The sequence below is a fragment of the Mus caroli genome, chromosome 1 (genome assembly GCF_900094665.2).
Source record: "Mus caroli chromosome 1, CAROLI_EIJ_v1.1, whole genome shotgun sequence".
NCBI classification, from domain to species: Eukaryota; Metazoa; Chordata; class Mammalia; order Rodentia; family Muridae; genus Mus; species Mus caroli.
Window position 1 is genome coordinate 67,680,963 of NC_034570.1, and position 20,912 is coordinate 67,701,874.

At 47.0% G+C, this 20,912-nt stretch overlaps 1 protein-coding gene across 8 annotated transcripts in view; it reads left to right on the forward strand.

Annotated features, from left to right (window-relative positions):
- Window positions 1-12,835, forward strand: part of Rufy4 (RUN and FYVE domain containing 4) — a 23,298-nt gene extending 10,463 nt beyond the window's left edge. For 7 of the 8 annotated variants that reach the window (XM_029474329.1, XM_029474321.1, XM_021172823.2 and 4 more), the window contains 3 exons: window positions 5,973-6,119; window positions 11,090-11,200; window positions 12,095-12,835. In XM_029474329.1, the coding sequence (XP_029330189.1) occupies window positions 5,973-6,119; window positions 11,090-11,200; window positions 12,095-12,197 (361 nt within the window). In that variant the 3' untranslated portion in view covers window positions 12,198-12,835. The remainder of the gene's footprint in view (window positions 1-5,972; window positions 6,120-11,089; window positions 11,201-12,094) is intronic. The other variant, XM_029474338.1, reaches the window with a different exon arrangement.
- Window positions 12,836-20,912: the final 8,077 nt, after the last annotated feature.

Sequence of the window (20,912 nt, forward strand, 5' to 3'; positions counted from 1 at the left end):
GGCAGGTTCCAGCAGTGGGCGTGGCAGGACGAATGAGCCGGTAGCTCCACCCTTGAGCAGGCAGGTTCCAGGCTGGGGGGAAGGGAGGCCACACCAAGCTACATCCCCAGCCCAGGTTTTTGGTTTTTGGCTTTGGTTTTTTAACACAGTCTTCTCTATCAGCAGGAGGTTAGTTCCAGGAGCCCAAGTGAAACCAAAACCCCTGGCTCCTGACAGGAACACCCTCCCCAGTCCTGTACGAGCTCCCCTAGCTTGATCTAAATGCTGTAAAAACTGATGTAACACTACATAATATAACCATGAGAAGAAAAAACATCTGGACATAAGTTATTTGTTTGTTTCCCAAACACTTTTGGTTTGCGGTTCTTTAAAAGCAGAGACACGGATACAGAAAGCTGACCATACCCCATTCTCCCTATCTCTTTCTACCAAATAGCTCCAAATAGCTTCTTTGCCTTGACCTCAAGGCCCCAACGGCATTATCTGTCACCACCTCTGAGTCTGCCTTTGGTCTTCACGGGCCCAGAATCTGCCTGCTGCCTCTGTCTCTAGAGGACACCATGACACCTTCTCCAAGGCAGGCCAGAACAGTCTCAGGCTGTGTGACTGTGATTCATACTGAATCACTGGGAAGTTCTCTGTCTGTCTTTCTGAACAGCTGGGCCAGACCCGGGAGCTCAGACTCCAACCCAAAGCCTCTTGGATTCTACCCAATGCTCACCACCCAAACTGCTGCTGTGACCAGCAAATATTCCCATGACTCAGACCCTCACTGAAAAGAGGGGCCTTGGCCATGCAAGAGCCTCTGTGACTTCAAGAAAAGCTTGTGGCTAAGAGGCACCAGAGAGATGTCCTAGTATCTGGGGGTACTGCCTCACAGACCCCTGTCACCTTGCCACCTGTCATTTAGTCATTCTTAAACACTTAGGGTACCCTGTTCTAAACCCAAAATACCCTTGTAGGAAAGACACAAAATCCCTATGTTTGTGTTGCTCTCAGCACAGGGCAGGCAGTAAGCAGGATCTGCAAGCATACTACAGAGCAGTGAGGTAGGCTTACTATAGTCACTACTATCTATCTATCTATCTATCTATCTATCTATCTATCTATCTATCTACCTATCTATCTATCTATCTATCTATCTATCTATCTACCTATCTATCTATCTATCTATCTATCTATCTATCTATCTACCTATCATCTATCAATCTATCTACCTACCTATCATCTATCATCTATCTACCTATCCATCTATCTACTCATCTATCTATCCATCTACTCATCTATTATCTACCTGTCTATCATCTATCTATTCACCAATCAATCATCTAACTACCTATCATCTATCTACCATATATTTGTCTATCTATCCATCTATCTATCTATCTATCTATCTATCCATCTATCTATTGATCTATCACCTATCATCTATCTGTCTACCTACCTATCTATCCATCTATTTATCTATCTACTATCTATCTATCTATCTATCTACCTACCATCGGTCTCTCTACCTATCTATCTATCTGTCTGTCTATCTATCTATCTATCTATCTATCTATCTATCTATCTGTTTGTGTATCTACCATCTATCATCTATCTATCTATCTATCTATCTATCTATCTATCTATCATCTGTCTACGCATATATGTGGAAAACGAGTGCACCCGAGCCTGTGTGGGTATACATATACCATGACATACATGTGGAGTCAAACAACAACCAGTAAGAGTCATCAGTTCTCTCCTTCATCATGTGGGTCCCAGTGCCTGAACTCAGGGTATCAGTCTTGGCAGCAAGAGCCTTCACCTGCAAGCCATCTCTCCAGCTCCTGGAGTACAGTTCTAAGGAGAAAAAAATAGGGAAGGAGAGTGAGAATAGACCACTGTGATCTTTTAAAGAGGGTAACATGGCCACCTTAGGCCTCTCAGAAGCTATGGCATTTACATAAAGACCTGAAGGAAGTAAGGAGCCAGCCTGTTGGACACCAGCTAGAAAGATGCTTCAGGCAGAGGGCAGAACTGGGACAAAGGTCCAGAGGTAGGAAATTGCACAGCAGGTTCAAGGAGAGTCATGGGAGTCATGGGCCTAGTCAAATGTGGGAGAGAAGGTCTTGTGGACAACGGGGGCAGCTTCAAGGGAGCTTGGGAAGCCATCAAAATAACCTTGGCTTTGAATCAAAGTAAGAAGGAAGCCATTATAGAGTCCAAGCAGAGGAAGGGCATGATCATGTGTGCATGCATAAGTGCATGTGCGTGTGCATGTGTGTGTGTGTGTTTAATTCAGAAGTTTTTAGTATATTGGTGGAGCTGTGCAACTACTAACACAGTCAATTTTTGAACATTGGTGTCATCCCCAAAGAACTGTGCCCATTAGCAGTCATTCTTCAATCAACTTTCAGGTCTTAGACTTGACTAGTCCAGGCTGACCCTATTTTAAAGCGCCCATGGAACAAGACTAGCAGGTTCTTCCCTTACCCACTTGGGCCAAAATTGCCTCCATCATGCTCCTGGAACTTGCTATGCCCAGTCTCCCTTGGGGTCTTCCATCCAGCTCTTCCCTATGTGTGTTCCTCCTTCCCTTAGAATCTATGCAAACATCAGCAGCTCCCAGGAGGCCTTCTTCCCAGACAGCGTCTCAGTAAACAGATGTCTTAGTTAGGGTTTCCATTGCTGTGATAAAACAACATGACCCAGCTGGGCAGTGGTGGCGCACGCTTTTAATCCCAGCACTTGGGAGGCAGAGGCAGGTGGATTTCTGAGTTCGAGGCCAGCCTGGTCTACAAGGTGAGTTCCGGGACAGCCAGAGCTACACAGAGAAACCCTGTCTTGAAAAAAACCAAAAAACCAAAAAAAACCAAAACCCAACATGACCCCAAGCAATTTGAGGAGGAAAGGGTTTATTTCATCTTATAGTTCCAGAGAACAGGACATTACTAAGGGAAGGTAGAGCAGAAACTGGAGGCAGGAACTGATACAGAGGCCTTGGAGGGATACTGCTTACCGACTTGCTCATTCATGTTTGCTAGGCTGCTTGCTTCTTTCGTTTCCTTTCTTTTCCTTTCCTTTCCTTTCCTTTCCTTTCCTTTCCTTTCCTTTCCTTTCCTTTCCTTTCTTTTCTTTCATTTTTCCTTTTTTTTTTTTTTGACAAGGTTTCTCTGAGTAGCACTGGTTATCCTAGAACTCGCTCTGTAGATCAGGCTGGCCTCAAACTGAGAGATATGCCTGCCTCTGCCCCAAGTGCTGGGATTAAGGGTGTGAGCCACCACCACTGGGCCCAGCCTACTTTCTGTACCACCCAGGACCACCTGCCCAGAGATGGCACCACCCACCCACAGTGATCTGGGCTCTGACACATCTATTATCAATCAAGCAAGATTTCTTCCCATCTGATCCTAGCTCAGTGTCAAGTTGACGTACAAGCTAGCCATCACAGTGGAGTTGGGGGTAACCAGAGATATTTGGCCTGGGCTGGTGACAGCTGTTGATTTGTGAGTAAATTTTGAAGCGGGACTTCCTCAGAGACTGGCTGTGGAGCTGAGAGAAAGAGTCAGGAACAACTATTCTCGGGGGTGGGAAGATTAGAGTGGACAGGCTTGTGTAGAAAGCACAAGAACAGAGCTTTGAACCTATAAAGTCTGGGACGTCTGTCAGAGTTCTAAGTCAGGCCTTTGGGCAAGATGTCAGGTGTGATGTGCTGGAGAAAAGATGACCTGGGAGTTAGTGGGGATTCCTGTCAGACTACAGATGGGGTAGCAACTTCCCAGTCTAGGACACAACCACTGCCCAGACCCAGGAACCAAGCATTGAGCTGCCACTTGGCAAAGGGACCATGGGCATCCAGCCAGTGATAGGGGTTCACCACTAGCCAGTTCAAATTCTACAGGCACATTCTTTCTACCAGCCATGTTTGCTGTAGCTGTGTGACCCCAAGTGGATAGAGGACCAATGTACAGTGAACCATACCTAGTAAGTCTATCCTAAAGACAGGAGAGACTTTACAGGAAGCCATTTGCTCTCACCCGCTACCCACTCAGCACAGGTGACTGGGGTTCCGAGTGGCTGAACATGTAGAAAAGACAAGAGAATTCAGGCCCATGTCCAGACTTCAGTTTCTTTCGAGTGCCATGTGACCCTAGGCAAGAATCATACCCTCTTGGAGATTCTTCTCTGTCTTCTAAAACTAGGCTTATAGTGCCCATCTGATGACCCTGTGAAACTGAAATGAAGCAAGACCTCGGAGCCTCAGCCCAGTGCCTCGCCTATACTAGGGGCTCAAGACATCCTGGCTCCTCCCACATCTACTCCTGACATCCCTGTTTGAAATATTTCAGTGGCTTCTTCTGCCCACCTCCCCACCACCCCTATACTGCATCTTGTGTTTCTTGCCCTCTTCCTGGGATCCCAGCCTCAGTAGACTCCTTTCAGCCACTCAGACAGGCTGGCCACTCCAGCTCGCAGACTTGCATGTCTGACATCAATGCCCTGTAGTCTCAGTTAACTCCCCAGCAACTCTTCTAATCTCTGTCTCAGTCTCTGGTGGGCTCTGTCACAAAACTTGGCTTAATTTCCTTAAGTCCCACAGGAGCCTTGGGTGCAGCCACCAGCACACAGTAGGGGCCTGACAGGTTTCCCTTCCACCCAAGCAATGCACAAACCCCATGGTGGTCCCATAAGTACCGAGGATCACCAAGCAAAAGAACTAAATGTTGACTAGCGCCCCCTACAGGAAAGCTGGAGTTCAGCAACTAAGAAAAAATCCAGAAAAGGCCTGGATTTTTTTTTCATGGGTCTTTTGGAAGTCCCATTCTTAGTGAGATTTGGAGGCGCACCAGCTTTGGGGGCCTGCTAAATATCTGGGGTGTAACTCAGTTGATCAAGCACCTGCCTGGCCTGCGTGCGCAAGGCCCTGGATCTGATTCCTTGACTCACCAGCATCTACCTACCCCTTGCTGGTCGTAGACACTCCCAACCAAACCATGCAGTGAGAAGCTTAGACCATTTTATTTTCAACTGAGTAAACTTCTTGGAACCTTCTAGAAAATCGCTAGCAACAAGGAAAGGCAAAAATAGAACTGAAGCAGTTCCAAACCCAAAACAGAGATAGAAACCTAGGAAAGCCATATTTTTCCTATTGCTTTTTAAAAGACAATGTAATACACCTCCTAAAAATACTTTAAAAGTAAGGCATAACCACCTCCATGCCTGCACTGCTGCCTCCATGCCCAGTGGTCCCCAGCTGACCATGGTGTCCCCAACCCAGGTTCCCAGGCGTCCTTCCAAGACAGGCCTCCAATAAATGAACCTTCCCAGAGAGTTATGTGGGTTTTTTTTGTTTTGGTTTGGTTTGGTTTTTGGTTTTTGGTTTTTTGGTTTTTTGGTTTGTTTGGTTTTGGTTTTTCAAGACAGGGTTTCTCTGTGTAGCCCTGGCTGTCCTGGGACTCACTCTGTAGACCAGGCTGGCCTCAAACTCAGAAATCCACCTGCCTCTGCCTCCCAAGTGCTGGGATTAAAGGTGTCTGCCACCACTGCCTGGCTGAGAGTTACGTTTTAAAGTGGAAATGTGAAAAGGGAGGAAAAGATGGAAGGAGAGTGGAGGAAGAGGAGGGGGAAGGGTAGGAAAGAGGGCAGGAAATGTTCAGTAGTGCCCGACTCAGGAATACTCAAGGTTAGGCCCTGTTTGTATTTCTCTACGATTGCTGAATCTATCTATAGATGCTCAGTTTGTACACATAATGTGTGTGTATGTTTGTGTGTGTGTGTGTGTGTATGTGTGTGAGGGGGGCAGGGAGGAGGAGAGAGAGGTGGTAGGTGTTTGTAGTGTGTATAATATGTGGTGTATATGGTGTGTTACATGCCTCTGTATGTGTATGGTATGTGGATCCTGTACCTATATGTGGACTCCGGTTTCTCCGGGGACTCCCATGACAGGTCTGAGCCTTCCTCCTCATTGAGTCTCCCTCTGTCTCCAGGTGTCAAAAAGAAAGAGCCCTGTTGCAAGCGAAGCTGGAGCAGAAGCAGCAGGAGGCTGAGAGGAGGGATGCCATGTATCAGACGGAGCTTGAAGGGCAGAGGGACCTGGTCCAGGCCATGAAAAGGAGGGTGTTGGAACTGATTCAGTAAGAATGGGGCGGGGAGCAGGGACTGGGGTGGAAATGAAGGATGGGTGGTAAGGAGTGTGGAGGCCGGACTTGAAGACTACTTCACTCTAGGGTTCTCGACCTTTCTATATCTGGACTTGCTCCCTTCTGTTAGTGACCTCGTGCTGTCACTAATTACATGTCCCATGTTACAGAGGTGGAAACTGAGGGCCAGCAGTACTGACTTGGCCACTAAAGACAGATGATGTATAAACCACAGAGTCCTCTGGCAATAATGTATGCTCTCAGTTCAAGAACTGCTCTCTGTCTCCCATTGTGGTTAGAAGAGATTCCCCCATCTCTTCTAGCTCACCAGCTGAGAAGGGATTAAAAGAAGGAAAGGGAAATGTGGACTACCAAGAAGTGACCACACGCCTACACCACCCTGCATGCTAGACTTCCCTAGACCCCTGGGCCTCTGGGTCCAGCCAGGAGCAGCTATTCTCGGTAGCAGAGGCTGAGCTCGCCAGGGTTGACTCCAAAGCTCTGAGCTCACTGAGACAGGGGAGACGGGTAAAGCATGTCAGTCATCTAGAGAGGCAGCACACGCGTGTACCTCCACAGACACGGACACGCTCGTGCTTGTTCATTCCTTTCGTGTAGCTCTGGAGATCCCCCCCCCCCACCACCACTGCCCTCGGGTTCCATGCAAAGCAGCAGGTTGCTGGAGTCGTCCAGCAAGTACATTCTTTTGCATAAAATTCACACATTAAAAGTGAAAGGGGAGCAAGTGCGGCTTGGAGAAAATTAAATAATTTAAGGAGAGTAGAGAAAGACACTCACAGCACAAGCCTGATAACCTGAGTCAGAGCCCCCGAGCCCACGCGGAAGGAGAAAACCAGCTCCCCACACGGTCCTCCGCCCATGCACGCGCACTACACACTCAGGCCTGCCACCCTAGCACTGGGGAGGGAGCGGCAGAAGGACTGTGTGTTCTAGAGCAGCCTGGACTATGTTGTGAGACTCTGTCTCAGGGGAAAAAAAAACCAATATGTTTGTTAATTTGTTTAATTCACCAAAAGGATTAGAAAGTAAAGATAAAGCAGACTCTCAGAAAACAGGTCTAATCCCAGCACCTGGGAGGCAGAGGCAGGTGAATATCCGTGAGTTCAGGCCAGTCTGAGCTACAGAGCAAGTTTCAGGACAGCCAGGGATACACAGAGAAACCCTATCTTGAAATGCAAGACAAACAAACAAACAGGCCTGTGCTGGAGAGGTAGACACAGTAAGATGCCTGGAGTTGGCTGGCCTGCTAATCTAGCCAAATGGGCGAGCTTGAGATTTAGTGAAAGATGCTGCCTCAGAAAACAATATGGAAAGCAACTGAGGGAGATGCCTGATATCAACCTCTGGCCTCCACGTGTATGCATGAACACACACACACACACACACACACACACACACACACACAGACCGTCTAAGAATCCTAGCACCCTCTCCAACTGGTAGAGGTTTCCAAAATGAAGAAACTAAAATCAAGTAGGTTATCAAATAAAGTATGGCAAAGGTTAAAACTATGCATCGCAGGCTCCGATGGACAGCAATCTTTAGATCTCGTGGAATGCTCAGCACAATAAAGAAAAGAGGGGGCCTGCAACTCATACCTAGATATGGCACTGTGAAATTTCGGAAAAGCAAAGAGAAAGAGCATATTTTCAGATTACCTAGAGGGAAACACAAAACACATAAGGAAGATGGGAGAATCCAACAAGTGTCCATATCTGTGAGGTAATAATTCTCAAGTTCTCAGAAAAGCCAGCTCTTGAGCTGGACTCCCACATCCCAGATAAACCATACATTAAATGAAGAAGGTGAGGGCAGAAAGCATTAACCAGATAGGTCTCAGAAAGTCCAGCTCCCACACAGTTCTTTCTTAAGAAGTTAGTTGAGGATATGTTCCTCAACAAGAAGGAAGTGAGCCAAGAAAAGAGAAGATGTGATTCAGGGAGCAGCGGTTCCACGCAGGAGCAGGAGAAGAGGATTCCTAAGAGAGCACACGGGTGGGAGAGTCGGGAGGTACTTGCTGTGATGAAGGATGTGGGGGAAGTCAGGCACAGTGCTGCATGCCTGCAATCCCAGTACAAGGAAGGCTGAGGCAGGAAAATCGCATGTTCAAGACCAGCTTGGGCTACTAGAAAGAAACCATCAACAGCCCACAGTGTGGTAGTGGTGATAATAATAATGAGAGGAAAAATAGTATGTTAGAGGCAGATAATACAATGAGTCAAGAAAGACAGAAGGCTGGAGAGGTGGCTCAGTGGTTAAGAGCACTGGCTGCTCTTCGAGAGGACCTAGGTTCAATTGCCAGCACCCACATGGCAGCTCACTCTTGTCCCAGAAGATTAGCCACCTTCTGGCCTCCTTGGGCCCTGAATGCATGTGTATATGGACATGGATGCTGGCAAAACATCTATACACATAAAATAATAATAAAAATGAAAATAAGAGAAAGACCATTAGAAACTTTCAGAAAGGCCAGGGGTGTGGCTCACACCCATAGCTCTAGGTCTCAGGAGACTGAAGCAGGAGGATAGCCACTGTTAAAGAGGAGACTGGGCTACAGTCTGAGGTCCCACCTCCATGCCTTCCAAGATAGAAACAATAGAGCTGGCAAGATGCCTCAGCAGGAAAAGGCATTTGCCACCATGCCTGACAAGTTCAGCTCCTGGCAGCTACATGGTAGAAGTAGAGAACCAAGTCCAGAGAGTTCTCTACTTGTGTTTGTGGTAGTGTGTGTCTACACACATACATAGCACAATAAATAAGTCAACATAAGCTTAAAAGCACAACTTAGTTATTTGGGAAACATATATATATATATAATCTAATGACACAAATGCTATTCGCTCGTCTTATTACTTCTGTCTGGTTTTTGCGATGCTGGGGATTGAATCCAGTACTGACTGGTGCTAGGCAAGCCGCAGCCTCAGCCTCTGGCCTTCTTCAGTGCTAGAATATTGTCTAATAATAACTCACAAAAAGTAATAAGCCAGACAGTTGTGGTCATTAGTTCTAGTCCTCAGAAGACAAAGGCAGAAAGATCTCTGAGTTCGAGGCCAGCCTGGTCTACAGAGAAAGTTCCAGGACAGCCAAGACTACATAGAGAAATCCTGGCTCAAAAAACCTAAAACAAACAACAATTGGAATGATATAACAGAATGTGGAAGAGCCTGGGCATATAGTCAGTTGGTAATATACGTGCCACAAAAGCATGAGGACCTAAGTTGACAATGTTAAAGCCAGACACAGCCATGTGCACCTGGAACCCCAGTACCAGGGAAGGCACTCATGGGAATCCCAGAGCTCATCACTGGCCAGCCATTCTAGCTATCTCAAAAGATAAAGTGGAGGGTGACTTCTGACCTTCACACACACACACACACACACACACAGCAACAGGGTATGAATATAATATTAAAGATAGAAAATATTCAACTAGCGTGTTCTGTGAAGATGGGCCTGTCCTACGTTTGTGCTACGTGATACGGTGGTTACTAATCCCGTGAAGAAGCTGCAAACTTGAGGTACTGAGCAGCTGAGGAACTGAGGTTTTTCTTTTGATTTGATTTCTATGAGAGCAAACTCACGGCGAGTGGCTCCTGCACTGGTTGCTTTAGCAGAGGATGAGTTGGGGGAGGGGAGGCTTGCAGAATGGAAGTCACAAGGTTGCTCGAGGTTAGCAGGAGAGCTATATAATTATCATCTGCGAATGGACAAGAGTGACTGGCAGGAACCCAAGCCAGGGATCTGAGCACATTGGGAGGAGAAGTTGGTGGAGACGGGAACAAGTAAGAAGAGTCCTCCACTATCAAGGGAAGGATCTCTGTAGAGAATGTTCTCGATCGAAGGAAGTATGTGAGCCTCTTACTTAATATGGGAGGAATACCAAGAGGAACTAGTTGTGGAGGAATGTTTACCTTGGTAAATACCAAGGAGAAATGGTTTACCACTGAAAAAGGAAGGAGCAGGGTGTGTGTGTGTGTGTGTGTGTGTGACTGTGCTTTTTATATAAACCCTTCTGTACAGTTTGATTTTTACTTAAACACCTTTTATTGATTTATTTTAATATTATTTATTTATTTATTTACTTTTATATGAGTACACTGTACCTGTCTTCAGACACACACCAGTAGAGTATGCATCAGCTCCCATTACAGATGGTTGTGAGCCACCATGTGGTTGCTGGGAATTGAACTCAGGACCTGTGTGAGAGCTTAACCTCTGAGCCATCTCTCCAGCTCTACCTTTTATTTCTTATTGTGTGTTTGTGTGGACGTGGATGGTGGGAAGGCACATGTGTCAGATGACAACTTTGCAAAGTCTATCCTCTCCCTCACCTTTGTGAGAATTCCTTTGCTCACTGAGCCATCTCACAATCCCCTAATTGATTTTTTAAAGGCTTGTGTGTGTGTGTGTGTTTTGCCCACATGTATGCTTGCAAACAATAGACAGATCCATGGGACCCACTGGCTAGCCAGCCCCGCCCACTTGGCAAGCTTCAGGCCAGTGTGAGGCCTACCGCCTCTAGCACCGTCTTCCTCTCTTTCTCTCTCTTCTCTATGTCTAGTCAGACTTCTGGATACTTTGTGGGTTCTTTTTTCTCCCACCTTTTCAAATCTCTTACACTAGATAGGAGAGAAAAAAAAGATAGAGGGAAGAGGAGGTGTCGCCATCATTAGACTACTTCCTGCTGATTAGGGGCGTGGAGTTCCTTGGGGGGCAAGTTTGATCATGGCTGTCAGGATATCTAATTTCTTCTTGTTGTTTCAAAATCATGCCCTTGCTAGAACACAAGGCAAATCATAGTCAGCTGCTGTGGGCAATCAGAAGCAGCCCCACATCCCACACCTGGGATTAAAACGAAAACCTATTCTTATAATATTTCTGTGTTTTTAAAGAAACCAAACTTCTCACTACATCTATGTCTCCCCCTCCACGTGATCCATCAGTGAGAAGGACCTTCAGTGGCAGAGACTCCAGCAGCTGTCTACTGTGGCCCCTGGACACTGCATGGGCTGCAACAAGGTCTTTAGGCGTCTGTCTCGGCGGTATCCTTGCAGGTAATGGAAAGGCACAGAGGCTGGGACAACTCACAGGCCCTTTGACCCAGGAAAAGAAAGACCAGGGGAACTGCCTGGTTTTGTTTGATTTGTTTGGTTTTTAAGGACTTTTTCTTTGACATCTCTTTCGGCATGTATGCGTACGTATGTGACACACTTGCATGCATATGTGTGCTGTCTCACACATGTGAAAGACAGAGAAAAACTTGCAGAAGCTGGTTCTCTCCTACCTTGTGGGTTTCAGGGATCAAACTCAGGTCACCTGGTTTGGTGGCAAGTGCCTTTACCCCCTGAGCCATCTCACCAACTATGGTTTAATTAATTATTTTGAGACCATGTATCCCAGGCTGACATTAAACTCACTATGTGACCCAGGTAGAACTCAAATGTATGATCCTCCAGTTTCAATCACTCCTGCATGCTGACATTATAAATGATCATCACCACGCTAGGGTGTGGGAAATGGGTATTTGTAAAGAGCCACTTGAGCCTGGCCCTACATGTCACCCCATCTGGCTACTGCTGCTAAGCAGAATCCTAAAATAGAACAGTGGGCAGGACCACAAAGGAAGGAAGGTAGGTCTTGGAAGATGAGGCTGGTAACCTCCCAGCATGCACTGCTGGGTTCCTGTCTGGGGAGAGGGTCCCTGCACCTCCGTACAAAAAGAACACTCTCTTCCCTCCCACTGACTTCATGGGGAAGATGAACAGGAAGGGGACACAAGCCATCAGGAGAAGCTGCCACCTCAATTAGAGACTCTGGAGTGAGGTATCAAGACAGGCGGTAGGGAAAGGGGAGCATCCTGACCTAGCCAAAGGCTGCCCTGCTGGACAACGAGAATAGGCAGATCCTCCCCTAGAAACCAACCCAGGCTTCCCTGTCTCTGTTTCCAGGCTCTGTGGAGGCCTGGTTTGCCACGCCTGCTCTGTAGACTACAAGAAGAGAGAGCGTTGCTGCCCAGCCTGTGCCCAGCAGGAAGAAATCCAGGTCACCTGACAGCACAAGGAAACTAAGACCAGCCGTCCCACCAGTTCACTCTCCCTGTTTCTCTTCCCAACCCTGATATCTGACTACTCTTTTCTTCTGCAAGCTGGGGCCCCAGCACTGCTGTGGAGGACCAGAGGGAACAGCTGGCAGTCCACAGATAGGCCTAGCTCTGTGTTCCTGTGGAAGGGGCTGAGGGGAACATGCCAAAGCTCTAGAAGCATTGTGTCTGATGAGGAAGACATGCCATAACCTCTCTGTAAAGTCCCTTGAAGCACAGTGAGTCGTGACCATGAATAAGAGCAGCCCAGGGCCCAGATGTTTCCTAGATGCCCTCCCCCATCACCCATAAGAAGCGAAGCCCAAATACACTGGGCTCTTCAGGAACCTCCCCTCCAATCTCCTTCAGAGATCATTGCCTTATCTTGTGTTTCACAGATTTACTGAGTCGTTGTTGACATAGAATAAACATTGTGTAAGTGTGATGGGGTTTCACTCTAACACACATCTGTCACGCCATCTCTAGACACAGGCATCAGATCCAAGGCTTCTGCATCATCCTCCAGCTGCTACCTCCATGCTGAGGCGACCTAAGGAAAGGGGATAACATTTGAAATGTAAATAAAGAAAATATCTAATTAAGAAAGAAAGAAAGAAAGAAAGAAAGAAAGAAAGAAAGAAAGAAAGAAAGAAAGAAAGAAAGAAACCATGAAAGCATACCCCACATATACAAGGGGCCAACTCTATGTTCCCAAGAGGTCTGTGTTCTACTGTCCCATATGTCCCACTGACCCTGCCTCATATCACCTTCGAGCACAGGCACTTCCTAGAGATTTGTCTAGGTATTACTTACACCTCTGGTTCTTTCCTACTCTGTGTGCGTGTGCATGTGCGTGCAAGACATGCATGCACTCGACATTCATGCGGAGGCCAGAGGATAACTTGTTGGAGCCAGCTCTTTCCTTCCACCATGCCATCTGTAAGGAACTGGCTGTAAGAATCCATGCAGGTACCAAACTCCCAGACACTCAAGGCTCTTAGATATATAAACAATGCATCTTAGATATCGAAACAATGCATGGTTTCACACATGCTTAAACCAATTCCAGATTACTGAAAATGCTGGATATGTTATAAATGCTATGTAAACACTGTTCTTTCTGATGTGTTGTTTGGGGGAACGATTACCAGAAAAAGTCTGAACATGTCCAGTGTAGATATAATTTTTCAAATATATTTTCAACCTGCATTCAACCGTTTGAATCTGTGAATGCAGAAATCATGAATGTACACATGGAGGGACTGATGGCTCCAGCTGCATATGTAGCAGAGGATGGCCTAGTCAATCATCAATGGGAGAAGAGGCCCTTGGTCCTGTGAAGGTTCTATGCCCCAATATAGGGAATGCCAGGGCCAGGAAGCAGGAGTGGATGGGTTGAGGAGCAGGGGGAGGAGGGAGGGGATAGGGGATTTTGGAGAGATTAGGAAAGTGGATAACATTTGAAATGTAAATAAAGAAAATATCTAATTAAGAAAGAAAGAAAGAAATCATGAAAGCATACCCCACGTATACAAGGGGCCAACTGTATGTTCCCAAGAGGTCTGTGTTCTACTGTCCCATATGTCCCATATGTCAACATATGAGAGTCCCAGCTACTCTTCCGGACAGCTGGCTGTGCTGTGCAGAAGAGGCACGGGGCATAGTGCTCTCTGCCCTTTCCTTTCCGTTGTTATGATGGCTTGGGGACACTGTGAGTACCTGGAACTCAGTCCCGGTGACTCAGCACTGGAGCTCGATTAGTCAGATTCTGATAAAGACAGGAGATGAGTTGTTCTTGAGTAAGATCATTTCCCCTGCAGTCTCTGAGAAGGCTTGTGCAAACCGTGGTGTTCATTTACTAACTGCAGTGCTTCTGAGAAACCTGTTCTAGAAGACACATAGGCTCACTCTATAACAAGGCAATTAGCTGCCCTACCCAGCCTCTAGAGAACATTATGAACCCTAGACAGATGGGAATCTACACTGTCCCCATCCATGCTGCTGGAGCCTCTACAATGCTTAGGCAATGTCGTGGCTCCAAGCAGAGTCTGGGGACAGCCTTTAAGGGTCTTGGCCACCTAGCATTGCATCCTATTGCTTGCATGGAGTAAGAGTTTAGAAACAGGAGCTTCTGCCCTGGAGCACTGGTAAGAAGTTGCCCTCAGCAAATGCAATCACAAGGTGATGGACAAAGGATCCCCCCAAAAACAACTGGGGTCCAGAATCATCCTCAAAGAGAGTATTCCTTCCTGGGGATTGGCTTGACCCATGTAATTTTACCAGAGCCGAGTTTGTAACCTATTAGCAGGAATCCCAGCATGGATTCTGGCCTTCTTTGTAAACAGAAGGAAGTGAGAGTAATAATAGAAGCCATTTTTCTAAGAGAAAGAGGGATGATCTGGAAAAGAACTCTCACAGGAAGGACTTGGAGGCAAGGAATGGGGAGCTTGCTAGAGCTCCCTTGTTTGGACGAAACGAAGAATCATGCTGAGTTCCAGCCTTTAGGTCAGCTCTGTTTCTGAGTAGCCTCTACCAATCTGTTCAGCAAACCAGCTGAAGAGAAACTAGAAAGTCTTCCTAGACTTTGGGGACCCTTTAAAGGGGAGTTCCACCGTAGGCACCATCGACCACCCCAGAGCCTGTCCCTGCAAGGATAGCAGGCTTCCAGCAGTGGCTTTAAGGACCATACGGAATCACAGCAGCTTCTACAGGGGCACATGGGAGACACCTCCAGTGAGTGTCCCCAGTAGCACTCTGAAGAGGCTGGAGCCCTGCTTGAGCATGCAGGGTCTGAGCCGATGAGGTCAGCATTGTCATAACTTCATTTGTATTGCCAGGCTGGAGAGGCTCTGAGAGGTTTGTATCACATCACATTGTTCTTCAAGCTGTGGGATGTTCTCAAGTCCATCAACGCCCCCCCCCCAAACCACACACACACAAATGTTACCAGTTTAGCACTGTTCACCAAAGACACATGAATTGCTCATGACATTCATCACACTGGGGTTCATTTGGGAAGACAGACCGACTCACAGCTAAAATCCCTGCTTCAAGATGCAAAGGGACAAACAGCCAGATGACTGATTACAAAACCTGGACTGAACATGGAAGCAAAAAGGAGAATCCAATCAGAGGGGAGAAAGAGTATCCCAAGAAAGGGGAGTACACTTGAGCCCCGCCCCTGAAGTGGAATAACCTCTAGGTATGCGCATGGGGTTCTCAGAGGTTGAACAGTTCCAGGTATGGCCAGAAGTAAAAGAGGTCAACCACAAGGATACCATGTGACCACATCAGGGCTGACTTCACCTGAGGCTGTTGAGGGTCCTTAAAGGTTTTAAAGGGGAATATGGAGTAAGCATATTTATATTTTAGGAAGATCTTCCTCTCTGCAGAATATATGATAGGTTGAAGGGAAAGACTTGAGGCTGCAATTGTGGGAGGCGCAAGAGGAGGGAGAGGCAGAGGATGAAGAGGAGGAGGAGGATCATTCTAAATGCTTCACAGAGACTTGTTTGTCCCTGTAACAACTATGGGCAGTAGCTGTTCACTCTTTGCCCATTATATGAATGGTGAACCTAAGACCCAGTGAGAGCAGATTGCTTGCTGTAGGTTTATAACCCATAAGTGAATTCTAACTGAGCCATCCCTGCTCAGGAACCCACGAGCATTGCATAACTACTGTTTAGAAGAGAGAGGATGGAGTGTTGCCTAACACTGTCTGGGAAGGTGGTATAGAGAAGATAAGCAAGAGGGGAGGAGAGGAAGAGTTGGGGGGGGGGGAGAGAAGGGAATGCAAGTCTCCAGCTGGGACGGAGGAGGAGAGAGGAAAGGACTGCCAGGAGGGATAACACAGGTGGCAGGAGTGGATGTGGCTCGACGCTCAAGCAAAGGTTCTCAACGTGTGGGTCACGACCCCTTTGGGAGTCAAATGACTCTTTCACAGGGGTTGCACATCAAATATCCTGCATATCAAACATTAACGTTACAATTCATAAGAGTAGCAAAATTACAGTTATGAGGTGGCAACAAAAATAATTTTGGGGTTGGGGTCATCACAGCATGAGGAACTGTGGTAAAGGGTTGCAGCGTTAGGGAGGTTGAGAACCACTGATCTAGACTGTTGTTCAAATTGAGTCCGCTCTGGGGAGCTTAAGGGAGACTGCAGGTGATCAGTACATATGATGTTGGGGCTTAGAAAGGAAGCTGGGGACAACAGGTGCTAGGGCTGGAGAGATGGCTCAGCAGTTAAGAGCACTGACTGCTCTTCCAGAGGTCCTGAGTTCAATTCCCAGCAACCACATGGTGGCTCACAACTATCTGTAATGGGAATCTGATACCCTCTCTTCTGGTGTGTCTGAAGATAGCAACAGTGTACCCACATACATAAAATAAATAAATCTTAAAAAAAAAAAAAGACACTGACCAGTGTTCCTACCTAAAGCCACAGAGGCCATTGGACTCACCATGAAGAACTAGTAGACTGAGAAGACCAAGGTAAAACCTGAAGGCAAATGACACCCAGAGAAAATAATGGTAAATGCAAAGAAAACAAGCCAGCAGGACTCAGTGATGTAGACCTGAAAGATAAGGCTTTCACCACCATAAAATTCAAAAGCATCCAGTAGACTCAGTGGTGCAGCTCAGCGGCAGAGTACCCGAGTATGCGAGGCTCTGACTTCTGTCCCCAGCATCAAAATAAACAGGACTGCTGAGACACTCAGCCAGCGGAAGCACCCGCAGCCAAGCCTGACCTCCTAGGTTCAATCCCCGGATCACGCCTAGTCGAAGAAGAAAATCAACTCCCACAGTTTGTCCTCTGACTCCCATACATGTGCTGTGGGACATGCATGGGCCTCTCACACAAAAACAAGTAAATGTAAAATCATTTAAATAAATAAACCAAAAGCACAGCAAGCTGAGAGGAAATATGTTAGCACGACTGAGAGATGTTCAAAATATTATACTCCCAAGTTAGGTAGCGTTTCCACAAAGCAATGACAAAAGAATCATAATCCAGTGCAAAAGGAAGATAGATCAGAATAAGTAACTCACAGAGGAAACTACAAGTAGAACATACAGTTTCAGGGAAAGAGACTCAGCCCTACCTGCCTACAGGCAAACAGGTAGATAGATGGGCAAACAGCAGTCAAGCAGACTGCATCGATAGCTAGCCGGGAACCTAGCCACTGAGTTGAAAACTCAGGGAGAGTCCAGAAGTCTCTATTTGTCAGCACTTGACATATACAAGTGTCAGATGACCGGTTGACGGAGTCACAGCATTGCAGGATCAGAGTCTACCACTTTCCGAGGTCCAGATACAATCTTGGGTCTAGCTTCCTGGATTTGATTTTAATATGCCCAAGTGTCTCTACAGTCTCAATTCATCCCCAACAAATTTGTAGAATAACACCGTTTTTATTCCCAGGAATGTCATTCATCAATCTATGCTATATGGGTGGTGCCAGGCAGATGGTGGTACTTGAGAGTCCACGTGGGGGGGGGCATAATCAAAATAGGGTCAAAAAGTGCCTCTTAGGGCAAAAGATGTCTCAGGACAAAGCACAGCCTGAAAACCCACTGATTCTTTTGCAACATGGAGTACCTTAGACTAGGGCGTAGCCTGATCTCAACAGTGTGGATGATGGTTGTCATGGGGAAAGATTTGAGTGAAGAGAAACTTCTAGGTTCTACGTTTGTGCTTTTGTCTTCCTTGTCTCATCTCCAATCTGCTTGTACTTAGATATTATTTTGCTAATAACAATTCAACTGAAGAAAAAAGGTTGGCCGGGATACCCGCACTGCCCAGCCCAGGCATCTCTAGTCACCTTTGCAGAGTAGGAAAGGAGCCCCTTCGTGGCGTGTTGTTGAGCAGCAAATAAGAGGCAGGCGAGGAAGAACGTAGCAACTGCAGAACAGAGGCAAAGGGTTTCTGAGACAGAGGGAGAAGGGCTAAGTTCAGGCTGACTTTGAAGAGCCAACTGTGGCAGATCCTCACCCGGAAGAGAGGCAGAGGCCCCCAGCCGGGGCAGGGGCTCACAAGAAGCGGAAGCTCTCTTGCTGACCCTGAGAGGAAGAAAGGAAGTGCTAACGCAAGTTCAGCCAGGTCCATCTGCAGGGTCTGGGACATCCACATCTTCCTTGTTAAAAAGGAGGCATAGGCTGGGAAGGAAGCTGACCTCTACCTTCAGATTGGCAGGCTCCTCTAGAAGCCATCAGAAGGCATGAAAATCCCAAGAGCTCACTTCAGAATCACCAGGTGAACCTGAACCTGGAGCCAGAGTCCCAGAACAGACTAGCCGTTCCTCTATAGGACACCTCCCTTGGGGGTGGGACATTTGGTCCAGAGGGCCTCCAGGACTTCCCCATCGGTAGCCCAGGTCAGTAGTTGCCACATCACGGCTGCCTCCCTTTCTTCCAGTTCAACCAGCCCTGACAGCTCCCAAGCCTTGAGTCACAGAGAGTTGGGAGCCACTCTGCTCACAAACAGCGTCGTAGAACTACTGCAGGTAGGAGAGCTGATTGGTCACGGACTAGGGAATATATTTCTGGTAGAAGGGACCAGGGAACTCTGCCTTTCCTGGAGCCCTGGGAAGCAGCATGACGCATTGTAGAACCTCAGAGCTGAGGTCTGCATCTTCAGATAGCTGGCACTGTATCAAAGCACTTTTTATAATAAGCATGCTCTATATCTGCATGGTCTAATATGGAAGCCACTGGTCACCTGTGGCCACTGAGCCCTTGAAATGTAGCAGCGACAGCCACTTTAGTATATTTATTTATTTATTTATTTATTTATTTATTTATTTTTGTGTGTATGTGTGCGTGCCGTGGGATACTAGTGAAGGTCAGAGGATAGTTTCATGGAGTCAGTTCTTCACCTGGGATCTGAGAATCCAACCCAGGTCACCTGATGAACAGCAAGTGCTTTTGCCGACAGAACCATCTCCCCAGCTTCCAATGAAGTGAATTCTAGTCTATCTCAGCTGCTTTTCATTTAGAGAGTTAAATGGCCCGAAGCTACAATTCTGGGCAGGAAAGACCTGAAACAAACCAGTGTCTTCCAGGAGAGCAACAAGGTCCAGAGAGAGACGGTGCTTTTACCCTGATCCCCGAGGGCAGGACCGAGATTAGAACTCTTTTTTTTTTTTTTTTAAGAAACAAAACTATGTGGCCTAGGCTACATAATAAGACAAAACAAAATTTAAAAAAAAAAAAAGAAAGAAAGAAAGAAAGAAAGAAAGAAAGAAAGAAAGAAAGAAAAAAAAACAAAACAGAAGTGTGTGGTTGAGAAATGCCCAATCTGGGTTCATTTCCCACCCCAGTGGTAATTTGTCTGGGACAGAGCAGTTACCTATGGAGCTAGGAAACCTGAGGCTGGCTGAGGCCAGGACCCTGCTCCTCCCGGCATTTGATAAATGAAAACGTAAGAGCAGACTTTAATATCCATTTTAAAATGTTTACCGCCCAGTTCAGCTGTGTCACTCAAGGTAAGTTGCCTAACCCCCAGGGACTCCATTTCCTCATCCAGAACATGCCGACTTCATTAATGTGAGGGTTGAAAGACAGGATAGATGGTAGACCCCCTTTGCCTGTGAGGCGGCAAGCCAGTCAGCCATCCAGATTACAACCAGATGACAACTAATAAGAAAGCCATTATCCAGGTCAGAGCATGTGAAGGTGCCTACAGGAGTTAGCCCTGAAAACTAGGTAGGCTTTCTTCTCTCCCTGACTCATTGTCTGGGGATGTGATGGGAGAGGCCAGTCACCTGTAGATACACTACTTCAGTTCTAAGAATCACAGTATAAGCTATCTCTGTGGTTGGTGTGTGCATTTGTGTGCGTGTGACACGTAGCTACCACACAACCCATGGGTTGTGATCCTTTCACTAACAGGTTTTAGCATCCACTGGCCCAGACCAGATAAACACTAAGGAGTGATTGATTGCTGAAACTGGACTCAAAGATCCTTCCCCTAGGGTAGACCACTTCAGTGACTGCGACCCAGTGTGTGTACTCTCTACTCTGGGATACAGGCTAAACAGAGCTGGTAGAATTTCAACATTGTCCCCTGGGCACTTCGGGAAGGGAGCAGATAATGGATCTTCGTGACTCTACCTTTAGTAATCCTGTCCTTTGTAAACCACTAGGAAAGGTGGCAAGATACATTCCTGGTGTCAAGTTGTCAAAATGTGTCAATACTGGGTCGGGATTTTCACTTTTACCAAAAGGCTGTTTTCATAGGAGAGGGGGTTGGCTCCCAGGGTGGGTCCGCAATGCCCTGGAACTGAAACCCTCAACCTGCTGCCAAGTCTGTGAGCCAAGAAAGCACAGCAACACCCAAAACTGGACACATGGTTGGCACAGGAGGCTGGGAGAAAAGCAAAAGAGGAGGGAGGGAGGGAGGGAGGGGGGAAGGAGGGTTGAAGCCCCATGGAGAGGGGGGGTGAAGCCGCTCAGAGGTACTTAGCAAGGCAAAGAGGAAGAGTCTGGGTACTTTTGAACTGTTTAGGGGAGAGGGAAAACAAGCAGCTTGCAGTCCAGGGAGGAAAGTGGCTGAAAGTGCCAGGATCTTAAGAGCCCAGCTCAGCTGCCACACTTGAATCAGAAAGAGCAATGGTTCAGCCAAATGGCAAGATAGAACCACCTGGGCTGGCTGGAAGCGGGAGAATCAGACGCTCAGCTGCAGG